We start from the raw sequence: 19,166 nt of genomic DNA, 5'->3' as shown, positions 1-19,166 counted from the left end.
TGGTAGCCCAGAAATTTGGGTGCCAGCAGCCATCGCCAGGCGCCTTTGTGTGTGGGTGGCATTACTGCAGAGGCCTCGGGCATGACTTGTGAAAATCGATGGTGTGATGTTTTTGGAACTCTGTCCACTTGCATGATAGCAGGGGTGGGAAATCCCTCTGCAGTAGTGATTCAGCCGAAATGTTCGCTCGCGTGGTGCAGACCTCAGTATACAGCGCTGGTTTGGTGCAGGATGCCAGCGTTCCGCTTGGAGCAGTATCAAACGTGATGCGTGCAACGGGTGGTCAGAAATGACTTTGTAAATATGGGCTTTAATTCAGCCATTATTGCCTGGTGGTTTATCACTGTGTTTGGGATTGCCTTTCCAGAACAGACTTCAGCAATCCCAGGTTTTTCTAACTGAATAACTATCATGGAAATGTTTTTGAGTCTGTTAAAATGTTTTCCTTTACTATTACGTGTAGCTGCAGAAGGAGTGTTACAGCTTCAATGAAAACTTGGCTATTTGCCTGTTTCAAATGTGTACTGTACAACCTCTGTTATGTTGATGACTTGATTACCCAAAACTTTCTCCTCCAAAATATTGCTTAGGTTCCTCGGTCTGAGTTAAACAAACAACTTCTGATTTCATTTGGCGTTGTATTGGCCTGCAACAAAGGGAGAAATCTCCGCCCAAATTTTACGGCTTTTGTCTTTTGTTTGCTGTTTTAATGACACTTCAGCTAAGTGATCTGTGTACTGAAGCCCGTGATTCAGTGAAGTGCTGTTAGGTCAGGAAACTCTGTGCCTGTGGCAGTCTGTCACTTAGCACTACTGTTTCCAGAGCGAGCCAGACTCTGAAGAATTTAAGTGTTGTACTTGTAAGCTCTTGTCAAAGCATCTTCCCCCAGTAAAATCAGATACTAGCTAGGCTGCAGTGATTGAACTATTTTTCAAGATTTCTAATCTAAATGGACCGTTTAAGCTATCTTGGCATTTGACTTTTCTTGTCCTACTCGTTTTTTTGTTAAACATTTGACTTACTGACATCTTCGGTTTCAGAGGCAGCAATTTGGGTTTGATCTCTGCTTGAGACCACTGAAATGAAGGAGCTTAAATTATTGAAATTGCAGGAGGAAAGCATTTTATATACTCCTCAGGCATGTGTTCAACTGAACTTGTATCAGATTCTAAATGGAATCATCTTGACACAAATAAGGCAATCTTCTCAAGTGTCTGCGGTTCATTGCTTTCATGGGCTTTTTTTCCAGCTGCTGGAATTAACAGTGGCCTCCTATCATACTGGTTATCTTGATCTGTGTTTGCTCTTCAGCTTCTCTATCTTTAGCAAAGATTTCGGGGTTTGTTGTGTTCGGGTGGGTTTTTTTACCTTGTTCCTATGAACTCAGTGTTCTGAACTATGAGCAGTCCTTGTTGTGGGGTAATGGGTCTGAAATCCAACTGCTGGGCTGGCTACAGCTGAGCTTTATGATCTTGGCGTAGGAAATAGGTGGTGGTAGGTTTCAGGTCTTGCAGACATTTGCCTCTTAAGAGTGGGTTTACTCCACATTTTAAACATTTCCATCATAGGTAGTTTTGTGGGGTGTGCATAGCTAGCCTGCTTGACCTGGCTCTTATGTGGGGCTCTTGGCAGGCTCCATGGTCACCTGATAAGCTTTCTGAAGGCTCAAAATAGTCCTGTATCAGGTCTGGTTAGAAATGAAAAATTGCTCTTTAAAGTGAAACATCTGCAATTTGAGATACACGGGGTTTTAACCCTTAATCTGTCATTCTTCCATTGTGTGGCAGGTGCCCAGACCCTGCAGGCTGTTCGCTACTTGGCATTTGGTGTTTGCACCCCAAATCCTCCTTGGAAGAGAACTACTTAGCACCAAGTTGAACAGTGAGGTATTCCTGCGGGAAGCTTCTGCTTTGGACAAATTGCTGTGGTCGTGCGGAAGGAGGCACTCCTGAAAGGCTGTGTTTAATCCTGGCTGGTCTGTGAGCAGAGGAGTGCAGGGCTGGTGGATGCCCTTGCCGGCAGCGTATATTGGCTCGGTGTTAACGTAATGGAGAGCGAGGGGTGTGTGGGGATGGAGAAGGAAGCTGCTGTAAATGTTCTTCCATGTCGGGTGTTATTTGGCGCTTTGAATCAATTTGAGGAAACTGTCTCAGGGCCAGCTTGTAGGCAATGTAGCTGCCAGCTTCTCCCCCGCAGCCCCAGTAAGCAAGTTTTGCTGGTGCTTGGGGAGGAATCCTGGTCTGTGAGGTGGCAACAATCCACAGGACTCAAGTGCTTCTGAACCCTCCTGCAACCAAGAACAACATGAACTCCTGGAATGCTTCATGTCGGTGCTTTTTCCTCCCCCCTACCCCTGTGGCAAAGCTGCCTGCTCGTCATGTTTTATCCTTGAAGCTGCAAAACTCCGCTCCGCATGTGCGGTGCTGAGACCTGCAGCCCATTTAGAAGGCTGCAATCTATTTGTAAGTTCATGTTTGCTACAGGCTGAGCTGCTAAGACTTACTGCAGGCCTGGAAATTCAAGTCTGCAAGTAAAAGAGAGGACCCTGGAGGATTTGCTAATGGCTGTGCTCCTTGCCCAAGCAGGGAAGCTATTCCAGGTGGTTGTATCCTGCACAGCTCTGCTGAGGTCTGATCGTCTTGCAGGAGTCTGGGCTGATGCTGCTACAAGGTCGGCACGTCGGCTCTGCCTTGGGGAGGAGGTGGGGAGAAAGGAGGCTCACACGGAGATGATCAGACTCTCTTCTCCTTTATCACAAAGGGGGGGGTTTCCCTGACCAGCACGGGGTAAATGCAGTCAGCATCAGCTAGAAGTAAGCATTCATCTTCCCAACTGGCATCAGGCGTAGCGATGGGGTTCTGAGCATCCAAAATCTGCCCTGTTGTGAAACCAGGATAGAGCCAGGAGGAATGAGAAGCAAACCAGGAACCTGCTTCCAACTGGAGCTGGATCATGGGCTTGGCACTGCCCTCCCCATCCTCTCCCACCTGCGTGCCCGGGCAGCAGCACGCTCCTTGCTTTCCTACCTCTGTTGGGGTTTGTATCCTGGTAACATCACTCGTGTTAAGGTGCAGAAAGCTCCCTGCAGTCCTTCGAGCTGCTGCGAGGGCTTTAGCTCCAGGAGGCATGAACAAAACTCACCCCCAGGTATGGCCCTTCTCTTCAGGGAAGAATCTCACATGTAGCTGTCACCTAAAGTACATGTGTTCTTGGGAGTGGTGTTTGTCTGACCTTTTTTCCCACTGGAGATTTCGAGTAATTTCTACTTAACCTAATTGAATACAAAAGGGAAGTATTGATATCGAGTGCTAGACTTACATTCATGTTTGTTTTACAAATAGGTAACTAAAATTTAAAAGGTGATCTGATTGATGGCTTTGTGAATTATATCTGGGCCACGTTTCCACAGAGGCAGCTTTTGCTTGAGTGTAAAAGTAAAGGAATACATTCTGTGTTCCTGGGTAAGAGGGTATGAGAACTAGAAAGGCACATACCTTGCGTGGTTCCTGTGTGCTGCTTGGGTAAACAGTCTTTCATCCTTTTCCTTCTAGCGAAACGGTGATGTAGCTACTTTTGATTCAACAAAGTCCTTCTCTGAAGAAAGAGGTAATGGTTAAATTGCAGAGCTTAAGATTTTTATTATTAAAGTATAAATCAATTGAAACTGTGTCATGTAAAATACAACCAGTATTTGTGGTCTGTTGAGACTGATTCAATTTTTTTTTCCCTTTCTGTGTAGTAAACCACGCAGACTATAAAATTAATGAACTTAAGCTGGTCTTTGTTGGCCTGGAGTTGGCAGTCGTATGGTATAGTAGCACGATAGGTAATCCTTGTCTGTCACAGGCTCATAATGAGTTTGCTATAGGCTTTCTATATGTTTTAATAGCCAAACTCACTTGAGCAAATGTTGTCCATTGGAGGAGAAGGTGAGGTCTAACAGAATCAATAGCAAACCTGTAGATGGGGTTGCAACAACAGTTCATCGCTGCCATTACTTTATACGCTGTCTGTTTGCAACTGTGGTGCTTTCTGGTGAAAGGTGATGTCTTGCAGACACAGGCGTGCTGTGACTCCCCGCTCTGCTGTTAAGCTGAAATGTTGTGTGTTTGATCCTTCCTCAGGCGTGACGGAGAGGGTGGCTGCTGCCTGCAGCCGGGATCTCTTTGTTATAGAGCAACGGCCATGCCTTCACTTGCCTTTGTGTAACACAACAACTGAGTAAATACGAAGCACAGCTAAGGCAAATCCTGACTTTTCAATCAAAGCTCTTTAAGTTCAGAAACACCAAAATCCAATTACACACGCAGTTGTCTTCAGTGACCAGTTAACGTGTTTCTCAGATGACCACACTAATTTTATTTTTTTTCCTGTCAGTCTGGAAATAGGAAGGAATGCAAGAAAACACAGTGTTAGTTTAGAGGCAAAGCAGTGGTGCTGCAGATTGCTGAGATGAGGGCGGTGGATCAGCGTCACTCCTGCGTGCGCTGCTGCTGTGTTGCAATGACTGTGGGTTTGGCCTTTAGCTTCCAGATTTGGTCTCTGATGTACGTGACTTTCTGAAAAAGTTGGAGTCTCTGGAAGGTCGCTGCCCTTTGTACCCTGGAGATGTCTTTGGGGAGGGAACGGGCTGCTCTTCAGCCTGTTCTCACAGTTTTGAGCTAATAATTCAGCATTGTTCTGTGGGAGCGTTGAAGTCCTGGTTGGGGCAGAAAGACCAAAGCGCTGTAAAATGAAATTTTACCCCTTGAGGAGTTTTGCCGTGAACTCTGGGAGGGCACCTGTCCCAGCCTTACACCGACCTGCCCTGTGTTTTGGCTGCTTTTGCTGTGAAAAGGGCATGGCTGTCCCACCGGTCAGGCAGGGTCTTGGCCTCCCCCATCCTTCTGCATCCGGTTGCTCTGGGTGAGCTCAGATGGAGATGTGCTGCCTGTGCTTTTTGGTCCCAGCGCTCCATAACAGCGGTACAGGCTCTTCCACATTGCAAGCAGTGAAATTCCCTATGAGGCAGTGTTTAATCTTGTAGTTAGATATTAAATCTCAACTACCAAGCCCTACACCCCAGCAGCAGCCCCCTGCCCGTCCCATATGCAGAGCCCCCAAAACATCACCCCGGTGGCTCTGTGCCGTTCCCCTCCGAAACACCCCGACACCACTCAGCCCTGCCAGACCCTTCCCCAGCCCCTCACCTCTCGCTCTTGCCTCCCATCAGCGCGCCGCCAGCCACGCCGTGCCTGCTGGGGCTGCACACAGAGGCACGTCTGCATCCCTGCTGTGGTACTGCTTGCCCTCGCCGGTGCTGTGGGCTTGGCACTGGCACTGGGACTCCTGCCGCAGGCACCAGGTTGTTATCTCAAGAGTCGTTACTGTTTCGGTAAGGGAGGCAGAAAACAAATGAGAAGAGCCTTGGTGTCGATCACCGTGCGTGGGGTGGTTGTTCCTGGCAGAGGCCGGGAGGAAGGAGCGGGACCAGCAGGGCAGTGCGGGGCTATGCCAGCCTTGCACAGCCAGAGTCACCACTGGCTGTTCCTTGGCTCCGGTGTCCTGCTCCATAGGTCTGTGGTTGCTCTGGGTAGCACCATCGTGCTTCAGAGTACTGGTATAGTTTTCAGACTGTGCCATGAACCTACCAGAGGTTAATCCTGGCCCTTGGTTATTTCCAGAACAACAAATGAATTTCAGAAATCCTCCTTTCTTTCCTTTGATCTGTTCTTCTTACCATGAAAATGTTGGAAAATGAAGTGTTTCTTGCTTTGCCTTCAGTGAACCGCTTCTGTGCAGCCTCCAATAACCAGACAGGCTTCTTGTGTGATGACAAGGTGACCTGCATCCTGGCCAGCCAGGTCTGTGATAGAGTCAGCAACTGCAGGAATGGAGAGGATGAGCAGGAGAAACTGTGCAGTGAGTGATTTTGTTGTGACCGTCCTCCCTGGGTTCATCTTCCTGCTGTGAGATAGAGCAGCCCGTGTCCCTCTAATCCCGCTCTGTGCTTCTGGCTGTGTACATGAGGAGATGAGCCCAGCAGATCCTTTGTAGGGTACATACTTAGAGATGGCACTGCCCAGAACCAGGAATCAAAGACTCCAAGCTCCTCTGACCTTCCTACAGTTTGTTATTTGGATGTGTTGGGGGTTTTTTAAAACCACGATGCAGTTTTCCTCCGTTAGTCAACCTGTATCCTTATGTATTTAATTTATTGTCCCGTTACCCTGGGGAAAAAACTCATTAAAGCAGAGGCCTCCTGGGGCACCCAAACTGCTGCTGCTGGCTCAGCCACGAGCATCCCTTTCCCTCCCCAACCGCAGCTTCCCCATCCATTGCATCCTTCACACCCTGACACCACATGGGGAAGGACCGACCGACCCCTCCATGACAGCAGCCTTTGGTAGCTGCCACCCCCGTTTCAGCCAGTGCATCTGTGCTTGGTGCATGGAGCTCATGTGCCGTGTGTCCACCCTTGCAGGTGACTTGCCCCACAGCCTTCCAGGATTCCTGGTTTTCCGCTGCAGTAACCCTGCGTACTGGGTCTATGCCGATCAGAGGTGTAACGGGATGAACGACTGTGGAGACTGCTCTGACGAGCTAGGGAGCTGTAAGTCTCTCTTCTGGCTACTGCTGGGCAAAAGATCTTTTCTGCTGATGGACTGAGCTAGGTTGTACAGGTATGGTGCTCATCAATGCTCCTGGCAATGCCTGGAGGCTGGCATCCGTCACTAAAACACAAAATAGCTGGGATAGGACATGAGTATGAACCATGCAAGGTCCATCCCGTCAGCTGCCAAGGGCTCTGTGTCAAAGACTGGTGGCAACTGTGAGGGGAAAGGCTCTGTGCTTTGCTTCCAGCCCCAAAAGTCGCTTTTCCTCTGTGGCTGGCTGAGTGTGGAGCGGTTTCATCATGATGCGTAGCTGTAGGCAGCAACGATCATTCAGGCTGGCCTTTGGTTGTTGGCCAGGAGGCGAGTACGTCTCAGGGCTGGGGGGAATAAGCGTGCCTCAGCAGCTTCAAAGCCATCTTGTTAAATCTCTTGCAAAATGAGCAGCAGGTTCGTTCCTGTCACCCCCCTGGTTTTGAACCTGGGGCAGGACCTGCCTGTATCAGCAGCTTTCTCTAGAGTAGCTTGTTTAAAAGAAAAAAAACCCATCCCCCAAACAAATAACTTATGGCTAGCTGTTCCTCCTGAGATGGCACATCTGCTATGAAGGTCATCACAACGTCACATTCTGTGGTTGTCTCCCACAAGTAGCACCAAGCGAGCGTCCTCCTCAGTGGGTTCACAGACGCAGGACCATCACCAGTGGCTTTCCCGTAGGTGCCGGGGGGTGGAAGGGTCTCTACCCACATAAGAAAGGATGTAAGAGGTCAGTGGAGCAGAAGCATTTCTGTTCTCTGTTTTCCATCCCTCCCAGTGGCCGCCTGCCCCCCGTGTGGGTCAGAGTGGTGGAACTGCAGCCCTGTGCTCTACGAGTACTGCTCCTGCATCCCCAGGAGGCTGTGCCGGGACAGCATCCAACACTGCCTCAGCTGGTCCGACGAGTATATCTGCAGGCCGTGAAGTCTTGGCACCCAGCAGCGCTGATGGCAACAAGGTGCTTGCTGCATCGTCACCTTTAAGCCTTGGCATCTTCCCGCTCTGCCAGCCTCCTTGGGGAGCTCCAACCCAAGTACATCCTCAGCAGCAGCGCACTGGCCGGCACAGAGATGGGGACGAAACCCACGGGGCAGCCCACGCGGCAGGTCAGACCCTGGCAGTGGGACACCTTCGGGGGTTCTCTCTCCTGTCTCGTGAGGCTGAGGCGCTTTCAGGCGGGCAGAGCGCTGCCTCGCAGCACTGGTGTGACGGGCTGTGCAATGGCTGCTGGAGCCCGTTCACCGGCTGCTGCCCACACAGGTACTGTGCCTGGCCAGCTGCGGTGAGGGCTATCTCCTGTATGGACATACTGGTGCCTTGCCGGCAGCCAGGTGAAGGTACATTGAGTCCTGCCCTGAAGAGCAGGAGCTGAGTGAGGTGAGCCTTCCTAGTCCTTGGGTTAGCATTTCCCTCCGACACACCTCCTCACACTCCTGAGCCTCACGGGCAGGTGGAGTGTTTGTGTTCAAAGCACGTCCACAGATGGCTTCAGCAGCGGCTTTGAAGGCCGTTGCATTGATGCTGCCAGGATGCTTCCTTGGGAATGCTGTGCTGAGGATGGCACCTTGGGGAGCTGCTGCACAGGCCACCTCTGTGCTCTCAAACCATGGAGGCCAACACAGAGAGCGTAATGGCAAGGAAAAACTGGAGAGGTTTCAGCATTTGTGGAGATAAATCACCGTGTTCCTGTGACTGTGTAGCTGTCCTTGCAATTCAGGGCAGGGAACCAGCATGTGTATAAAATGTACTTCTCTTGGGGATGTGCAGTTTTGGAGCAGCAGCTTAGCAGGCTGAGAACAGCCGTGGGGCTGGGATGTGTTTTCACTGAAGTTGGCAAAGAAAGGAGGGGAAAAAAAGTCGCAGCCTCAGAGCAGAGAGCAGCAGAAAACAGAGTGCTGCTCCTGGGGCAGCGTGGGATGACAGGGGATCTGTTCATGGCTCGTTTCCTCTGCCAGCAAAGCAGGATCAGACAGCCAAACCTTCAAAGCCGTCCTCAGGATGTAGATATGGACATGCCCCTGAAATTTAAGGAAGATGCGCTCTGTCTCCACTCCTTGAAAAATCTCACCTGTGTCTAAAGCACCGTCTCTAAGAAAAACCTGCATTTACAGTGAGTGCGCTTATGGTTCTAGTCCCAGAATAAATGTCAGGTGGTCTTTTTCCCACCACCATCCCAGGTCACAAATCTTTAAAAATAAAACCCCATTCACTCATTTTGTCTCTGCCCTGTGATCTGCAACTCTGCATGTCACCATGACTTGTATCAGCAACGAATGTTTTTTCTAACTTGTGGCTGGGATACAGCTGTAGATCTGAGAAATCTTTTTAAAACAGCTTTACAGTACACTGACTCATACTTCACTTGGAATGAGATGGCAAAACTCTGTGTAACGGAACAGGTACTACGGGAAACTTCTAAAGCTGCATTTAATAACCTGTCCTTCTCCATGCCTGGCTAGGATGGATAGCTTGCTTTCTCTGTGCCTGTAAAATGTTAGCGTGGTGCATTCAGCGCTGCAGCTCCAAAGAGAGGTGTTAGGAGTTTTCTAGGTAAACGTTTCTCATTTGCAAGCTTCTAGCTTCAGTCAAAGCCTGAAACAGAGATGCACGCTTTTGCAGGAGAATCACAGACATCTAACGCCTCAACAAGGCTGTGTTGGCAAACAAAGCCTGGCTAATTGTAGTTGCTGTTGTTCCTCATGTTACCCCAAAGTATGTTCTGGGATGACCAGTGAGGAAGTCTTGCAGCATTTCTTAAGAGGAGCTGAAGGAGGAGGGACTCAGAGGCAGCAGTACTGGGTCAGCCTCTCCTTCCTGGGGAAGAAGAGCTTTCTTCTGATTCCGGTGGGTTTCAGCCATGGGCTCCTTGCCTGTTCTTTGGCTTTGAAGTGGGAAGATGCACGGAAAACTCACTGCATTGGGAGCAGGCAGCTGGGCTATAACTGCTGCGTGCTTCTGCGGGGCAGTGGTCAAAGGAAGGTGGGAGAGGAGAGGAAGAAGAATCTTATCCCTTGTGATGGGAACTGTGTGTGGATAACAGAATAACTGTAGCTGGTAACGACTGAACTAATCAGCTGTTAAAAAAATATGGAGACGCTCAGCATAGGGTCCGGCTGATGTGGTTGGTAAAAACCCACTTTGCTCTATATCAAGGATACTGGGACAGCCATGACTTTCTGGAGCCTCTGATGTTTGCTGTGGTTGGGAAGAGGATGCTGATTAGACTGACCCATGTGGCAGCTGCTGTATTCTCCCAGTCCAATATTTGTTGATCATTGCCACAGCTTACCTCTGCCAAGTTTTAAGATGCTCCCAAGGGTGAAGAGGAAAGAGTCGGGGCACGCAACGTGTGAGCGTGGGGAGTTGGATGTTTGTGCTTGCTGTGTGGAGGGATGCTTCTCCACTGCAGCAGAGTTCAAATGGTGGCTTGCCTTGGCTAGATGGGGACAGTGTTGAGATCTCGGAATTCTTAACTTTACTGTGAGACATGATAAAGAAGGTAAATGCCTGGCTTAAGGCAGGAAAGATTACTGTGCCACCTTCTTTCTCCTTCAGCAGGAGGCTGAGGGAACAGACAGGCTTAGGGGACGTGAAAGGTATCCCTGGCTGCAAAGAGGAAACCAAATGCAGTCTTCCTCTCTGCCATCTCTCAGCTTTGTAATTGAGCTGAACCACAAAGAAATGGGGTCAGGAATGTGATCTCTGCACCTAAGCTAGCCCGTAAAGGTTTACTGGTGTCAGGGAAGCTGACCCACCTGGTGCCTGCAGGGTAGAGCCCCAGGGTTGCTGTCTGGCTGGTGTCCCTGTATCACTTCACGGTGAGTGCTCCTGGGAGGCCAAAGCTGCAATTAACGGCCTCAGGTTAGGAGAGAGGAACAGGGGACTCATCCTGCCCTGGATTTACACCTGTGAAGAGAACTAGCCAAGAGAAGACACGAAACACAGCGGTCCGTGGGCAGCAAGACTCAGAAGCCAGCCTGGAAACAGCCAGGGACGCAGCAGGCAGTTTAAGCAGGCACCTGGCTGAGCCTATCGATTTCAGAACGAGCCGCCTCCTGTAATTTTTTTTTACTGCCTTGTTCCTGGTCATCAGAGGCTGTGCGCCTCACAGAGAGCAATAAAGAGAGATTAGTGGGTTGAGGACATAGCGGTAAGTGTGTCCAAGTCTTCCTAGGACAAAATTTACACAGTGGTGTGTTTAAAAGAGGAAGACTGCTGGTTAGCAAGAAACCTCAGAAAAGGAGTAATTGTACCAGGAACGAAGAACATAAGAAACAGTGCTCTAAAACACCTCTTCCAAAAAGGAAAGATGTACTGTGCTATTTTACTGACAAGCCTGTGACCTGGGCAGACCGTTCATGTCAAATCACAATGTGCCTATTTTCCGGCTCAAGGCGTCAGCTCCCAGCTGCTTTGCTGATGTGAAACGGAGTATGCGATTCTCCGAGACACGCATCTCTCCGCGGTCAGACGAGCAGATCTCCACAGCGGTGGCAGAGCTGGCAAAAGAAATCCGTGGTGGCTGCTGAACCAGAAGCCAGCTGCAGGAGGGGGGGGGGGTTTATACGTGAGCACTACAGTCACCTCCCTCCCTGTTGAGACGCTGTTTTGCTAAGTCACTATTTGTGCCGTTATTTGTCTCAGCAGAGCGCTGAAGCTTCGTCAGTGGAAGCTATTAATAGCCTTGAGTTTCTGGGGAAAAAACCGTAGGGCTTGAATGCAAGTATGCTTGTTCTGTTTGTGTGTAGTCCTTTTCCGAGGAAAACTCAGCAATAAGTGAACAAAGAGAGAAAGGGGTTCCGCTTTTTATGCATTTTTGAGGTGAAGTTCGTTTTCTTGGGCCTCTTTATGATTTCCGAGGACGTGTTGCTTTTCTTGTTGCTGAATTACGGCAAACGACAGTGTAAAAGGGAGATATCCTCTAAACAAGCACTAGTAGAGGAAACCTGTAGTAAATTCTTGGTCTTATAGGCGTACAGGCACAGTGATAGTTGCAGTGCCCAGCCCACAGGCACTGTGCACCTCAGCCAATTTTGATGGAAACTCTCAGGGCAGGAATTCAGTGACGAACACACCTGCAGCATTACAGCTGTACTCCTGGCTTCAGACAAATACAGAATGAGTATCTAGGTTTTTTACAGCAAGTATGTGCAATTCATATTTGAATTATAAACTTCTCTGGATGGTTTTAAACGGGATAGTACTTAATATGTTGCAGGCATGCACACAAACTGAGGGTGGGTTTTAAACCACAGAATGCTCCCAAATGCACTGAATTTGCTTATAAAGGAGAATATATTACAACTGGAGAGTCTGATCTCTACAGTAACCTGGTTTCAGCTTTCATTTCCTGGGCTAAAATGAGAGAGATAGAGGAGTTCTAACTTGGGTTTCTGCAGTAACTGTTACCGAGGGGTTACTGTCTCTCTGCCTTCCTCCCCTGGGGCCTGTGCTTACCCTCTTTGCTTCCTCTTTGTCAGAGCTCTGTCAGCACAGCCTGGTGCTTACAGGCTGAGGTTTATGTTCTACCAGCACTATTGATGTCCCAGGGCACCTGACAAGCACAATGCTGCTTCATTTCAGATGAGCTGCAGGGATTAGCCTCCTGCCCCTCAGGAGGCAAGAGAGGAGGAGGGATAGGACCAGCTATTTCTGTGAATAATACCTGCGTCAGAAGAATTAGTTAAGGATGACAACAAAAACTTTATTTGAAAAAATTGTGTATTGAAAATATACAGTAGTACAGTCAGCCTTCTCGACCCTGTCCCTCCCCAAGCATATGTTAACCCACAAGCATATCACAGCAACCAGATTTAACAATACTGGTCTCCTTTGTTACTCCCTCTCAGTATGTCTAAATCCTGTCATCAGCAAGAAAACAACAAACAAAAGACCCACTTCTTTGTGACTCAGTAGGTATTTAACAAATCCCAGTCCTCCACAGTGAGGCACAGATGCTTCTGTTTGGAAGTCCTTTCTCTCTCTTGTTCAGCCAAAACTCTTTTTTTATTTTTCTTTAATTCATGGCTGCCTGCAACCTCCTTTTTCAAAGGTAAATGGCAATTTTGAACTTTTTCCTTATAAAACTGCAAATTTCCAGATGCTTTTGTTTCTGCCTCTGCCAGCTTGCATTTGACTACTTCCTCTATTCTGTGTGTCTTGCCATCTACAGGGAAAGAAAAATCAAGTTTAGATTTTGGGAAAACCAGAATTACGCTGTAAAATGCATATTTGTGTTGCAAGTGTTTTGACCAAGCCTGGCATACTGACTGCTTTGCCAAAATGTACAGAGGGAAAAATAACGTTTATGTTAAGGAGAAAACCCAGTCATTTTATGTTGCCCTAAGCATGCTGCCATGCTATACTTCAAAAGTTATCCAGCAGTCTAACAAATGAAAAGATTCAAACACATTGTAATGCAGTTACACAAATGGTTGAAATTACACACCTGAGATGCTATTTGTACTAAAAAAAAACAAACCCAAAAGTATGAAAATATTCCTTGTAGAAAAGAAAACAAATAAACTACGTGGTCTCTATGCAGTTACGTACAGAAGTGCAGAGCTGCTGTCCTGGATCTCAAGTTGTCTTGTGGCTTGATGGCCTCCATAACTGCCTGCTCCCACTGCAAAACTGTCTGAAATAACATTTGAAGGGATTAGAACGTTTCTTGTAATATTTACAGAAATATCACCTGAAACAACTCTTAGCCCTTATTCTTTCCTATTCAGTGCTTTAGTACTCCATAAGGACAATTTCTAGAGAGCAGAACAGACTTAAAACCCCATACCTGTTCTGCCCAGCCCTCTGTTTTGCAGTTACTATGATCAAATTCTTTCAGGGGCACTTTTGAGTGAACGAGGCCAATCTGTATTTGGATCCGCTTGATGACGGCATTAACGTCCTAGTGAAAAGGGAAAAAAGCAGTCAGAGGGGAAGAACGTTTGATTACACTTGTCCAGTATGTTTAGGCAGATGCTTTTTTACCTTGAGACTTGTCCCAGAAATGTCCAAACAATTCAATTTCTTGAAGGAAAGAAGGTATCCAATTCCCACATCTGTGATTTTAGGGTTACCTGTAAGACCAAGTATAATTAACTAACTTGCAAGATGCAGAGAAAGATGATCAGAATACCAAGAATGTATTCGTTCCAAAAGCTGATATTGGAACAAGGGGGTTTGGCCTTTTTTTTTTTGTAGTATGCTTCGTGTTTTGAAAGTGAGTCAAAACTGATTTTTTTCCCCCTCTAATGATCAGAATACAAATATTTACAATAACAGCTCACAAACTATTAAAAATATTTATGTTAGTAGCAAGTGACTGAGACTACAGGTATGACCTGTGCCTTCTGGAAAGTTGTTGGTGACATTTGGGGTTGAGTACTTGGCTCATAGGAATCATCAGTTTAATTGCATTCCTTCAGTATTAAGGAGGCTAAATTCTTTACCAGAAAGGATACAGGTTGGTTCTAATGTTAAACCATGAAGTACTTACAGGACAAGTCTAATACCAAAAGATTCTCAAGTCCCTTTTTCAGTACTCGTACTGGTGCCGTCATTCTGCGAAGGCCTGCATCTGATAAAGAGTTGTCTTTCAGGAGAAGCCGTTTTACGCTGGGAGGAGAGACACAAGCACATAGCTTATAGTCACTATTTTAGACAGTTTTGCAAAATGTCCTAAACCTGTGTCAGAAGGCTAGGGTCTTCCAGTGCCAACCCTTCAGCCTACTTTGTTAACGTTACTAAAAAGCAGTAAGCAAGAAGCCTGGGTTAGTAGGACTAAAAAATATTTTTCTATTGCCTCTGCTAGCTCAACAGAAGCACTTACTTGACCAGCTATTCCCAGAGCTCCAGTCACAAACCAATCCTAGAGCACAAGCATTTGCTAACAGAGACAATAAGGCTCTTTATACACTGAAATTCTTTAAACCAAGGCTGCCAATTTCAATCCACACTAAACTAAAAAGAGGGGTTTTTTTGCATTTTTGCTTGGCAAATGGGAAAGGACAAATTTGGTAAGAGATATGGTAATGATTTTAAGTAAGCAGTAAGGTATTGTAACACAGATGAACAAATCTCAAGGGGAAAACATAACACTAAAATATTCTCCAGAGCGCTTCAAGACAAAACCTTGATGCAAAACGCACCAAAATTAGCAGTCCCCTAATTAGCAGTCAACCTGCCTATGGATTTCCAAATTTTTCTGGTTTTCAATCTTTAGTGTCAAACAGAATTACAAAATTTATTATTTTGAAATGTTTAACTAAATATTCAACCTCCTCCTCGCAGAAATCTTTATCTGGAACACTGGTTTGGTTAAAAATGTGGCCGATAAAGTTCCTTCTTAAAAAAGAAAATAAAAATGTAAAACTGTTCCAAATGCTTAAGATGCAGTTTTTACCTGGCCAATGGAAATTATAAAAAAGTTCATTTAAAAACATGAGACAGTTAATTATCTTGGACATTTGTAGGACCTTTTATGATTCAGTATGTGCTCCGGATGGATCACGTGCTTTGTGTACAATAAATTCTGTATTTTGTTTACCTCAAGAACTGGTTTTATGAACAACAAAAACCTTCAAACCTATATACATTGCTACTTGCCTTTAAAGTCACAGTCTGATTCTTTGAACTCCTTAGTAATAGGAAAAGAAGGTGTCATTTTTAGCTATGTGTCAAGAAATCAATACCTAGACAGAGCCTCTTTGGTGAGGTGCTCCAGCAGTTCATGTTCATCTCCCAGTTTACAACAGGAGAGATCTAAACATGTCAGCTCCCGGAAAGACTTAATTTCTTCTAGCTTTTCAGAGATAACCAGGTATCTGCAAAGAGGGGAAAAAAACCCAAACTATCAGTGTTCAGGCACTTAAGATGATACCTATAATACAGTTGTTTCTTATGTGAACCTATGTGAAAATTGACAGAAATTAGCCAGCTGTCCTAACTACCTTTTCATGTGCGGTCTGCACACAACATACCTGAATTCCCAGGCTTTTCCTTGAACGAATGTCAAGGTTTTGCTTTGATTCAAAATACTGGACAATCAATTAAGACTTCAACCTGCAAGCATCTCAATTAGGGACCTCTTTACAGATTATTATTGTATTATTTCTGAATAATGCAAAATATATATTCTGATTTACCATAAACCAACTTCACAGACTGTTTTTCCTCAGTATCTAAGAAGTGTGCGGACAAACCCATGTTCATCCAGGTTTAAAATCTACTTCAAATCTATCAGGATAGTTTGTCAAATCGCAAAATTTTACTTTTTATATACATAAATAAAATACTTCACTAGAGATTAAAGTCCTACTGGACACCTGCAGGATTCCAGCTAGAGCTGTGACTACACCCCAGGCAGGTTACTCAGTGGGTTATTTTTTTAGCTGTGTTGGTTCCCTGATCTGATTCACTCCACAGCCATGCAAACATCTGTGCTGGAACTATTCAGTAGGAGGTTTAGAGATTGGAACAAACCACTAAAGAATGGCATGCATGAGTATGCAGTAATCAGCACGTAGCAGTCACTACCTCACCAACCTCCTCTGCATTTACCTCTTACTGTCCCCATGGCAAGACAAGCCCCAAATTCACTAATCTCTTCTGAATTTACCTTTTATTCCCCATGGCAAGACAAACCCTCAGGTCAGCATCTTTGCTGCTGAAATGAGGGGCACTTACTAATGTGATCCCTCAAGGAACATCTCTTTGGCCATGCAGATAAGTGGACCTTAATATCCTCCCACTACAAGTACACCTATCAAACTACCCCACCAAATCCCTTTGCCATGCAATTCAGCTATGTGGAAGGCAGTACATATAGTCAGAGCACAAGCCAATTCTTGAGAGATACCACTAGCAGAGCTGTGAAGAGAAGAGCGGGCTCTTTTAGAAATAAGATTCATCAGAAAATGCCTTAATACCTTACTTCCTGGATTTCAAAGACTCGACACTTAACTCAGCTTTCTGTAATGGCAAAAGATGCCAGAAGTAACTTCATTTCTGATTTAAGCCCATAAAAAGTATCTGTAGTAGAGATAAAAAGGGAGTAGGTTTAAAGGATAAAACAAAGGATAATTGACCTCTGCTCAAACATTCCTACTGTGCTCAGAACACCCTTGGCACTTGAGATGAATACGCCTGTACTTTGATATTAAACTGGATAAACTGTCCCTTTTTCAAGTGTACAGATGGAAGATAGACTGGTTATATTACTGGGAAAGACTTCAGCAGGAGCAAAAACATATTCCAGTTTTAAACTTGATAGGAGTCTCTTTTAGTGAAAGACAGCATGGACAACATTGAGAAGATGGAAAAACTGGTGCTAGACTCTAATCAGAACCTTGTTGAAGCATATTCAATATGGGGATGGGAACCGCAATAAACTAAGGTAAAACCTGCCTGACTTCAAAGTATGTAACTTCCCTACGAGTGTGTATCTTCCAAGCCCCCAAAATTAATCAGGGTGGCAAGCTTATAGTAAAGAAATCCAATTTGCAAGGGTGTATTTTATCTGTACTGTCAGCTAAGTATGTTGAAATGCTTATAAACAGCAATTACAAAGTCATCCCATGAAATACATGAGAAGGCATTAAACAGAGACTGCTAAGGAAGTGCCGATTATTATTGTTAAAAAAACAGTTGCAGGTTTAATCCTTCACATAAAATCCCCTGTTAGTTGATGTAATCTGTTACCTGTATTATGATTTGTAACTTAGAATGAAACCAACACCTACGCTTGTAGGAAAGGAATGGGACAAAAGGAAGTGAGCAGAACAGTCAGATAAGGCTCCGGTTATTTCATTAAGTGGTGGTGGTGTCACAAGCCTGAGAGATTATTATTTTTTTTAATTATTATTTTGAGAGAGAATAATTTAAGGGAAGCTTTAAGCATGCTAGCAAAAGCTGTAGCAGATGACAATACTTGTTACTGAACACACTTACCTATTCCGTAAGCATAATGAACATAGCACCAAATTGCCATATGCTTCAGTAAACTTCTGTAGAGCTCTCAGTCCCGTTACCGGTTCTGTGAACTTTTGTCTTGCTTCTGCAGCTGAAAAGAGCTTTTCAGCAATCTGCTCTGGGAAACCAATCAACGAGTCAATGTGATCAACGTTGTCAGAAATGTAACCCAGCACTAGGCTGAAGAGAGACTTGGCCGAGTACCGGAGGTTCCCCTCCTTAGTGTACGTGAAGATGAAATGATCAGTCCTCTGTCTCCTCGCCCTATCATCCTCCCTGTTCATACAAAGCTCCACCGAAAATCCTCTGGAAAATAGCCTAAAAGGTCTCGGTTTGGGAGTGACATTCTGTATGCCACCTGCATCCTGATTTACCATGTGCAGCTTCCCATTTTCGCGCACGTATATTGGCCCAGTATCCAAGTGGCTTTCTGAGTGGAGACAGTAAGACATTCCCCTGGACCAGTTCTGCAAAAACAAACGGCAGACAGGTAAAGAACAGCCACAGAAGAAAACACTCATCAGGAAAGACCCCCAAACCCTGGCTGCTCTCCCCAGTGCCCCAAGCAGGGTCACGTAACCCTGCAGCACACGGAAGGGCAGGCAGTGTGGAAGAGGGCTGCGTGCCGTCTGCCATCAAACCGCAAACACCAGACGAGTGGAACTGAACCCAGGGCTGGCAGCGAGGTGAAGGGCCTCTGCTCTGGCAGGGCCCTGCCTCTCTGTGCTTGGTGCCCGTCAGAGGCCCAGGGCTGGGCCCAGGCCCTGCACGGGCAGCGGGAGGGGGTCTGGGGCTGTGTGGGAAGCGACCCCCACAGCTCTGCTGCAGGCCAGGGATGGAGGAGGGCAAATGGCTGACTGCAGCAGGGCAACGGAGCCTGCTGGTGAATGGCCCTCCCTGGGAGGGCGGGGAGCTCCCTGTCGCCCCTTCCCCAGGCCAGCCTAGCCGGTGCCGGGGGGGTCTGGCTCATGCGCAGGGGTCCTGGCGGAGGGCCATGGCAGGGGGCAGGGGAGTGACGGGGTCCTGCCGGCGCCTGCCATGAGGGGCCGGGGCTCGGTCCTGCCGGGCGGGAGGAGGTCGGGCCCTGCCTGAGGGAGGGCTGGGGGTGCTGAGGGTCTCGGGCCCTGCGCGGGGGGAAGGGAACCGAGGGGATCGGGCCCAGCCCGGAGGGACCGGGCCCTGCGCGGGGGGTCTGTGAGTGGATCGGCCCTGCCCGGGCGCAGCCCCGAGGGGCGCAAGGGGAAGGGTCCCCGCCCCAGCCCGCCCGCCCGCCGTGGGGCAGGTAACCGAGCGGCCCCGCTGCCCGCAGCCCACGGCCCCCACCTACCTGCCCCGTGAGAGGCCGCCCCGACTCGCCGTCAGCCGGGCCGCGGCTCGGCGCTCCCGCCGCCCATCCCGCAGCGCCCGCGGGCGGCGGGCGGAGCCGCGCCGGGGGCGGGGAGCGGGGCCGGGGCGGCGCGGGGCATGCCGGGAGCGGCGGCGGAGGGGCGGGGGCTGCGCCGGGGTCCTGTCCGCCCGCCGCCGGCCTTTGGCGGGGCGAGCTGCTAGCTGCCCGGCCTCCCGCCCCCG

The 19,166-nt window shown here is 47.6% G+C and overlaps 2 protein-coding genes across 3 annotated transcripts; one reads left to right on the top strand and one right to left on the bottom strand.

Moving 5' to 3' along the window:
* The first annotated feature begins 946 nt into the window (after window positions 1–946).
* Window positions 947–7,624, top strand: LDLRAD1 (low density lipoprotein receptor class A domain containing 1). Its single transcript, XM_005440375.3, has 6 exons — window positions 947–3,147; window positions 3,552–3,612; window positions 5,213–5,344; window positions 5,764–5,901; window positions 6,464–6,592; window positions 7,408–7,624. Exons 1-6 carry the CDS (start codon window positions 2,953–2,955, stop codon window positions 7,551–7,553), a joined length of 801 nt encoding a protein of 266 aa, XP_005440432.2. The 5' UTR covers window positions 947–2,952; the 3' UTR covers window positions 7,554–7,624.
* Window positions 7,625–12,312: 4,688 nt separating this feature from the next.
* On the bottom strand, window positions 12,313–19,069 carry LRRC42 (leucine rich repeat containing 42). 2 transcript variants are annotated; one of them, XM_055724878.1, is made up of 8 exons: window positions 18,925–19,069; window positions 17,577–18,064; window positions 15,320–15,451; window positions 14,125–14,243; window positions 13,617–13,705; window positions 13,420–13,533; window positions 13,182–13,266; window positions 12,313–12,795 (listed from the first exon to the last, which is right to left on the bottom strand). In XM_055724878.1, exons 2-8 carry the CDS (start codon window positions 18,047–18,049, stop codon window positions 12,539–12,541), a joined length of 1,269 nt encoding a protein of 422 aa, XP_055580853.1. In that variant the 5' UTR covers window positions 18,050–18,064; window positions 18,925–19,069; the 3' UTR covers window positions 12,313–12,538. The 2 variants fall into 2 exon arrangements, with proteins under 2 accessions (XP_055580853.1, XP_055580854.1); XM_055724879.1 differs by lacking the exon at window positions 15,320–15,451 and having other exon boundaries at window positions 18,925–19,044.
* Window positions 19,070–19,166: the final 97 nt, after the last annotated feature.

The sequence above is a fragment of the Falco cherrug genome, chromosome 12 (assembly GCF_023634085.1).
Source record: "Falco cherrug isolate bFalChe1 chromosome 12, bFalChe1.pri, whole genome shotgun sequence".
Classification (NCBI taxonomy): Eukaryota; Metazoa; Chordata; class Aves; order Falconiformes; family Falconidae; genus Falco; species Falco cherrug.
Note: the sequence above shows the minus strand (reverse complement) of the source record. Positions and strands in the feature narration are given on the sequence as shown.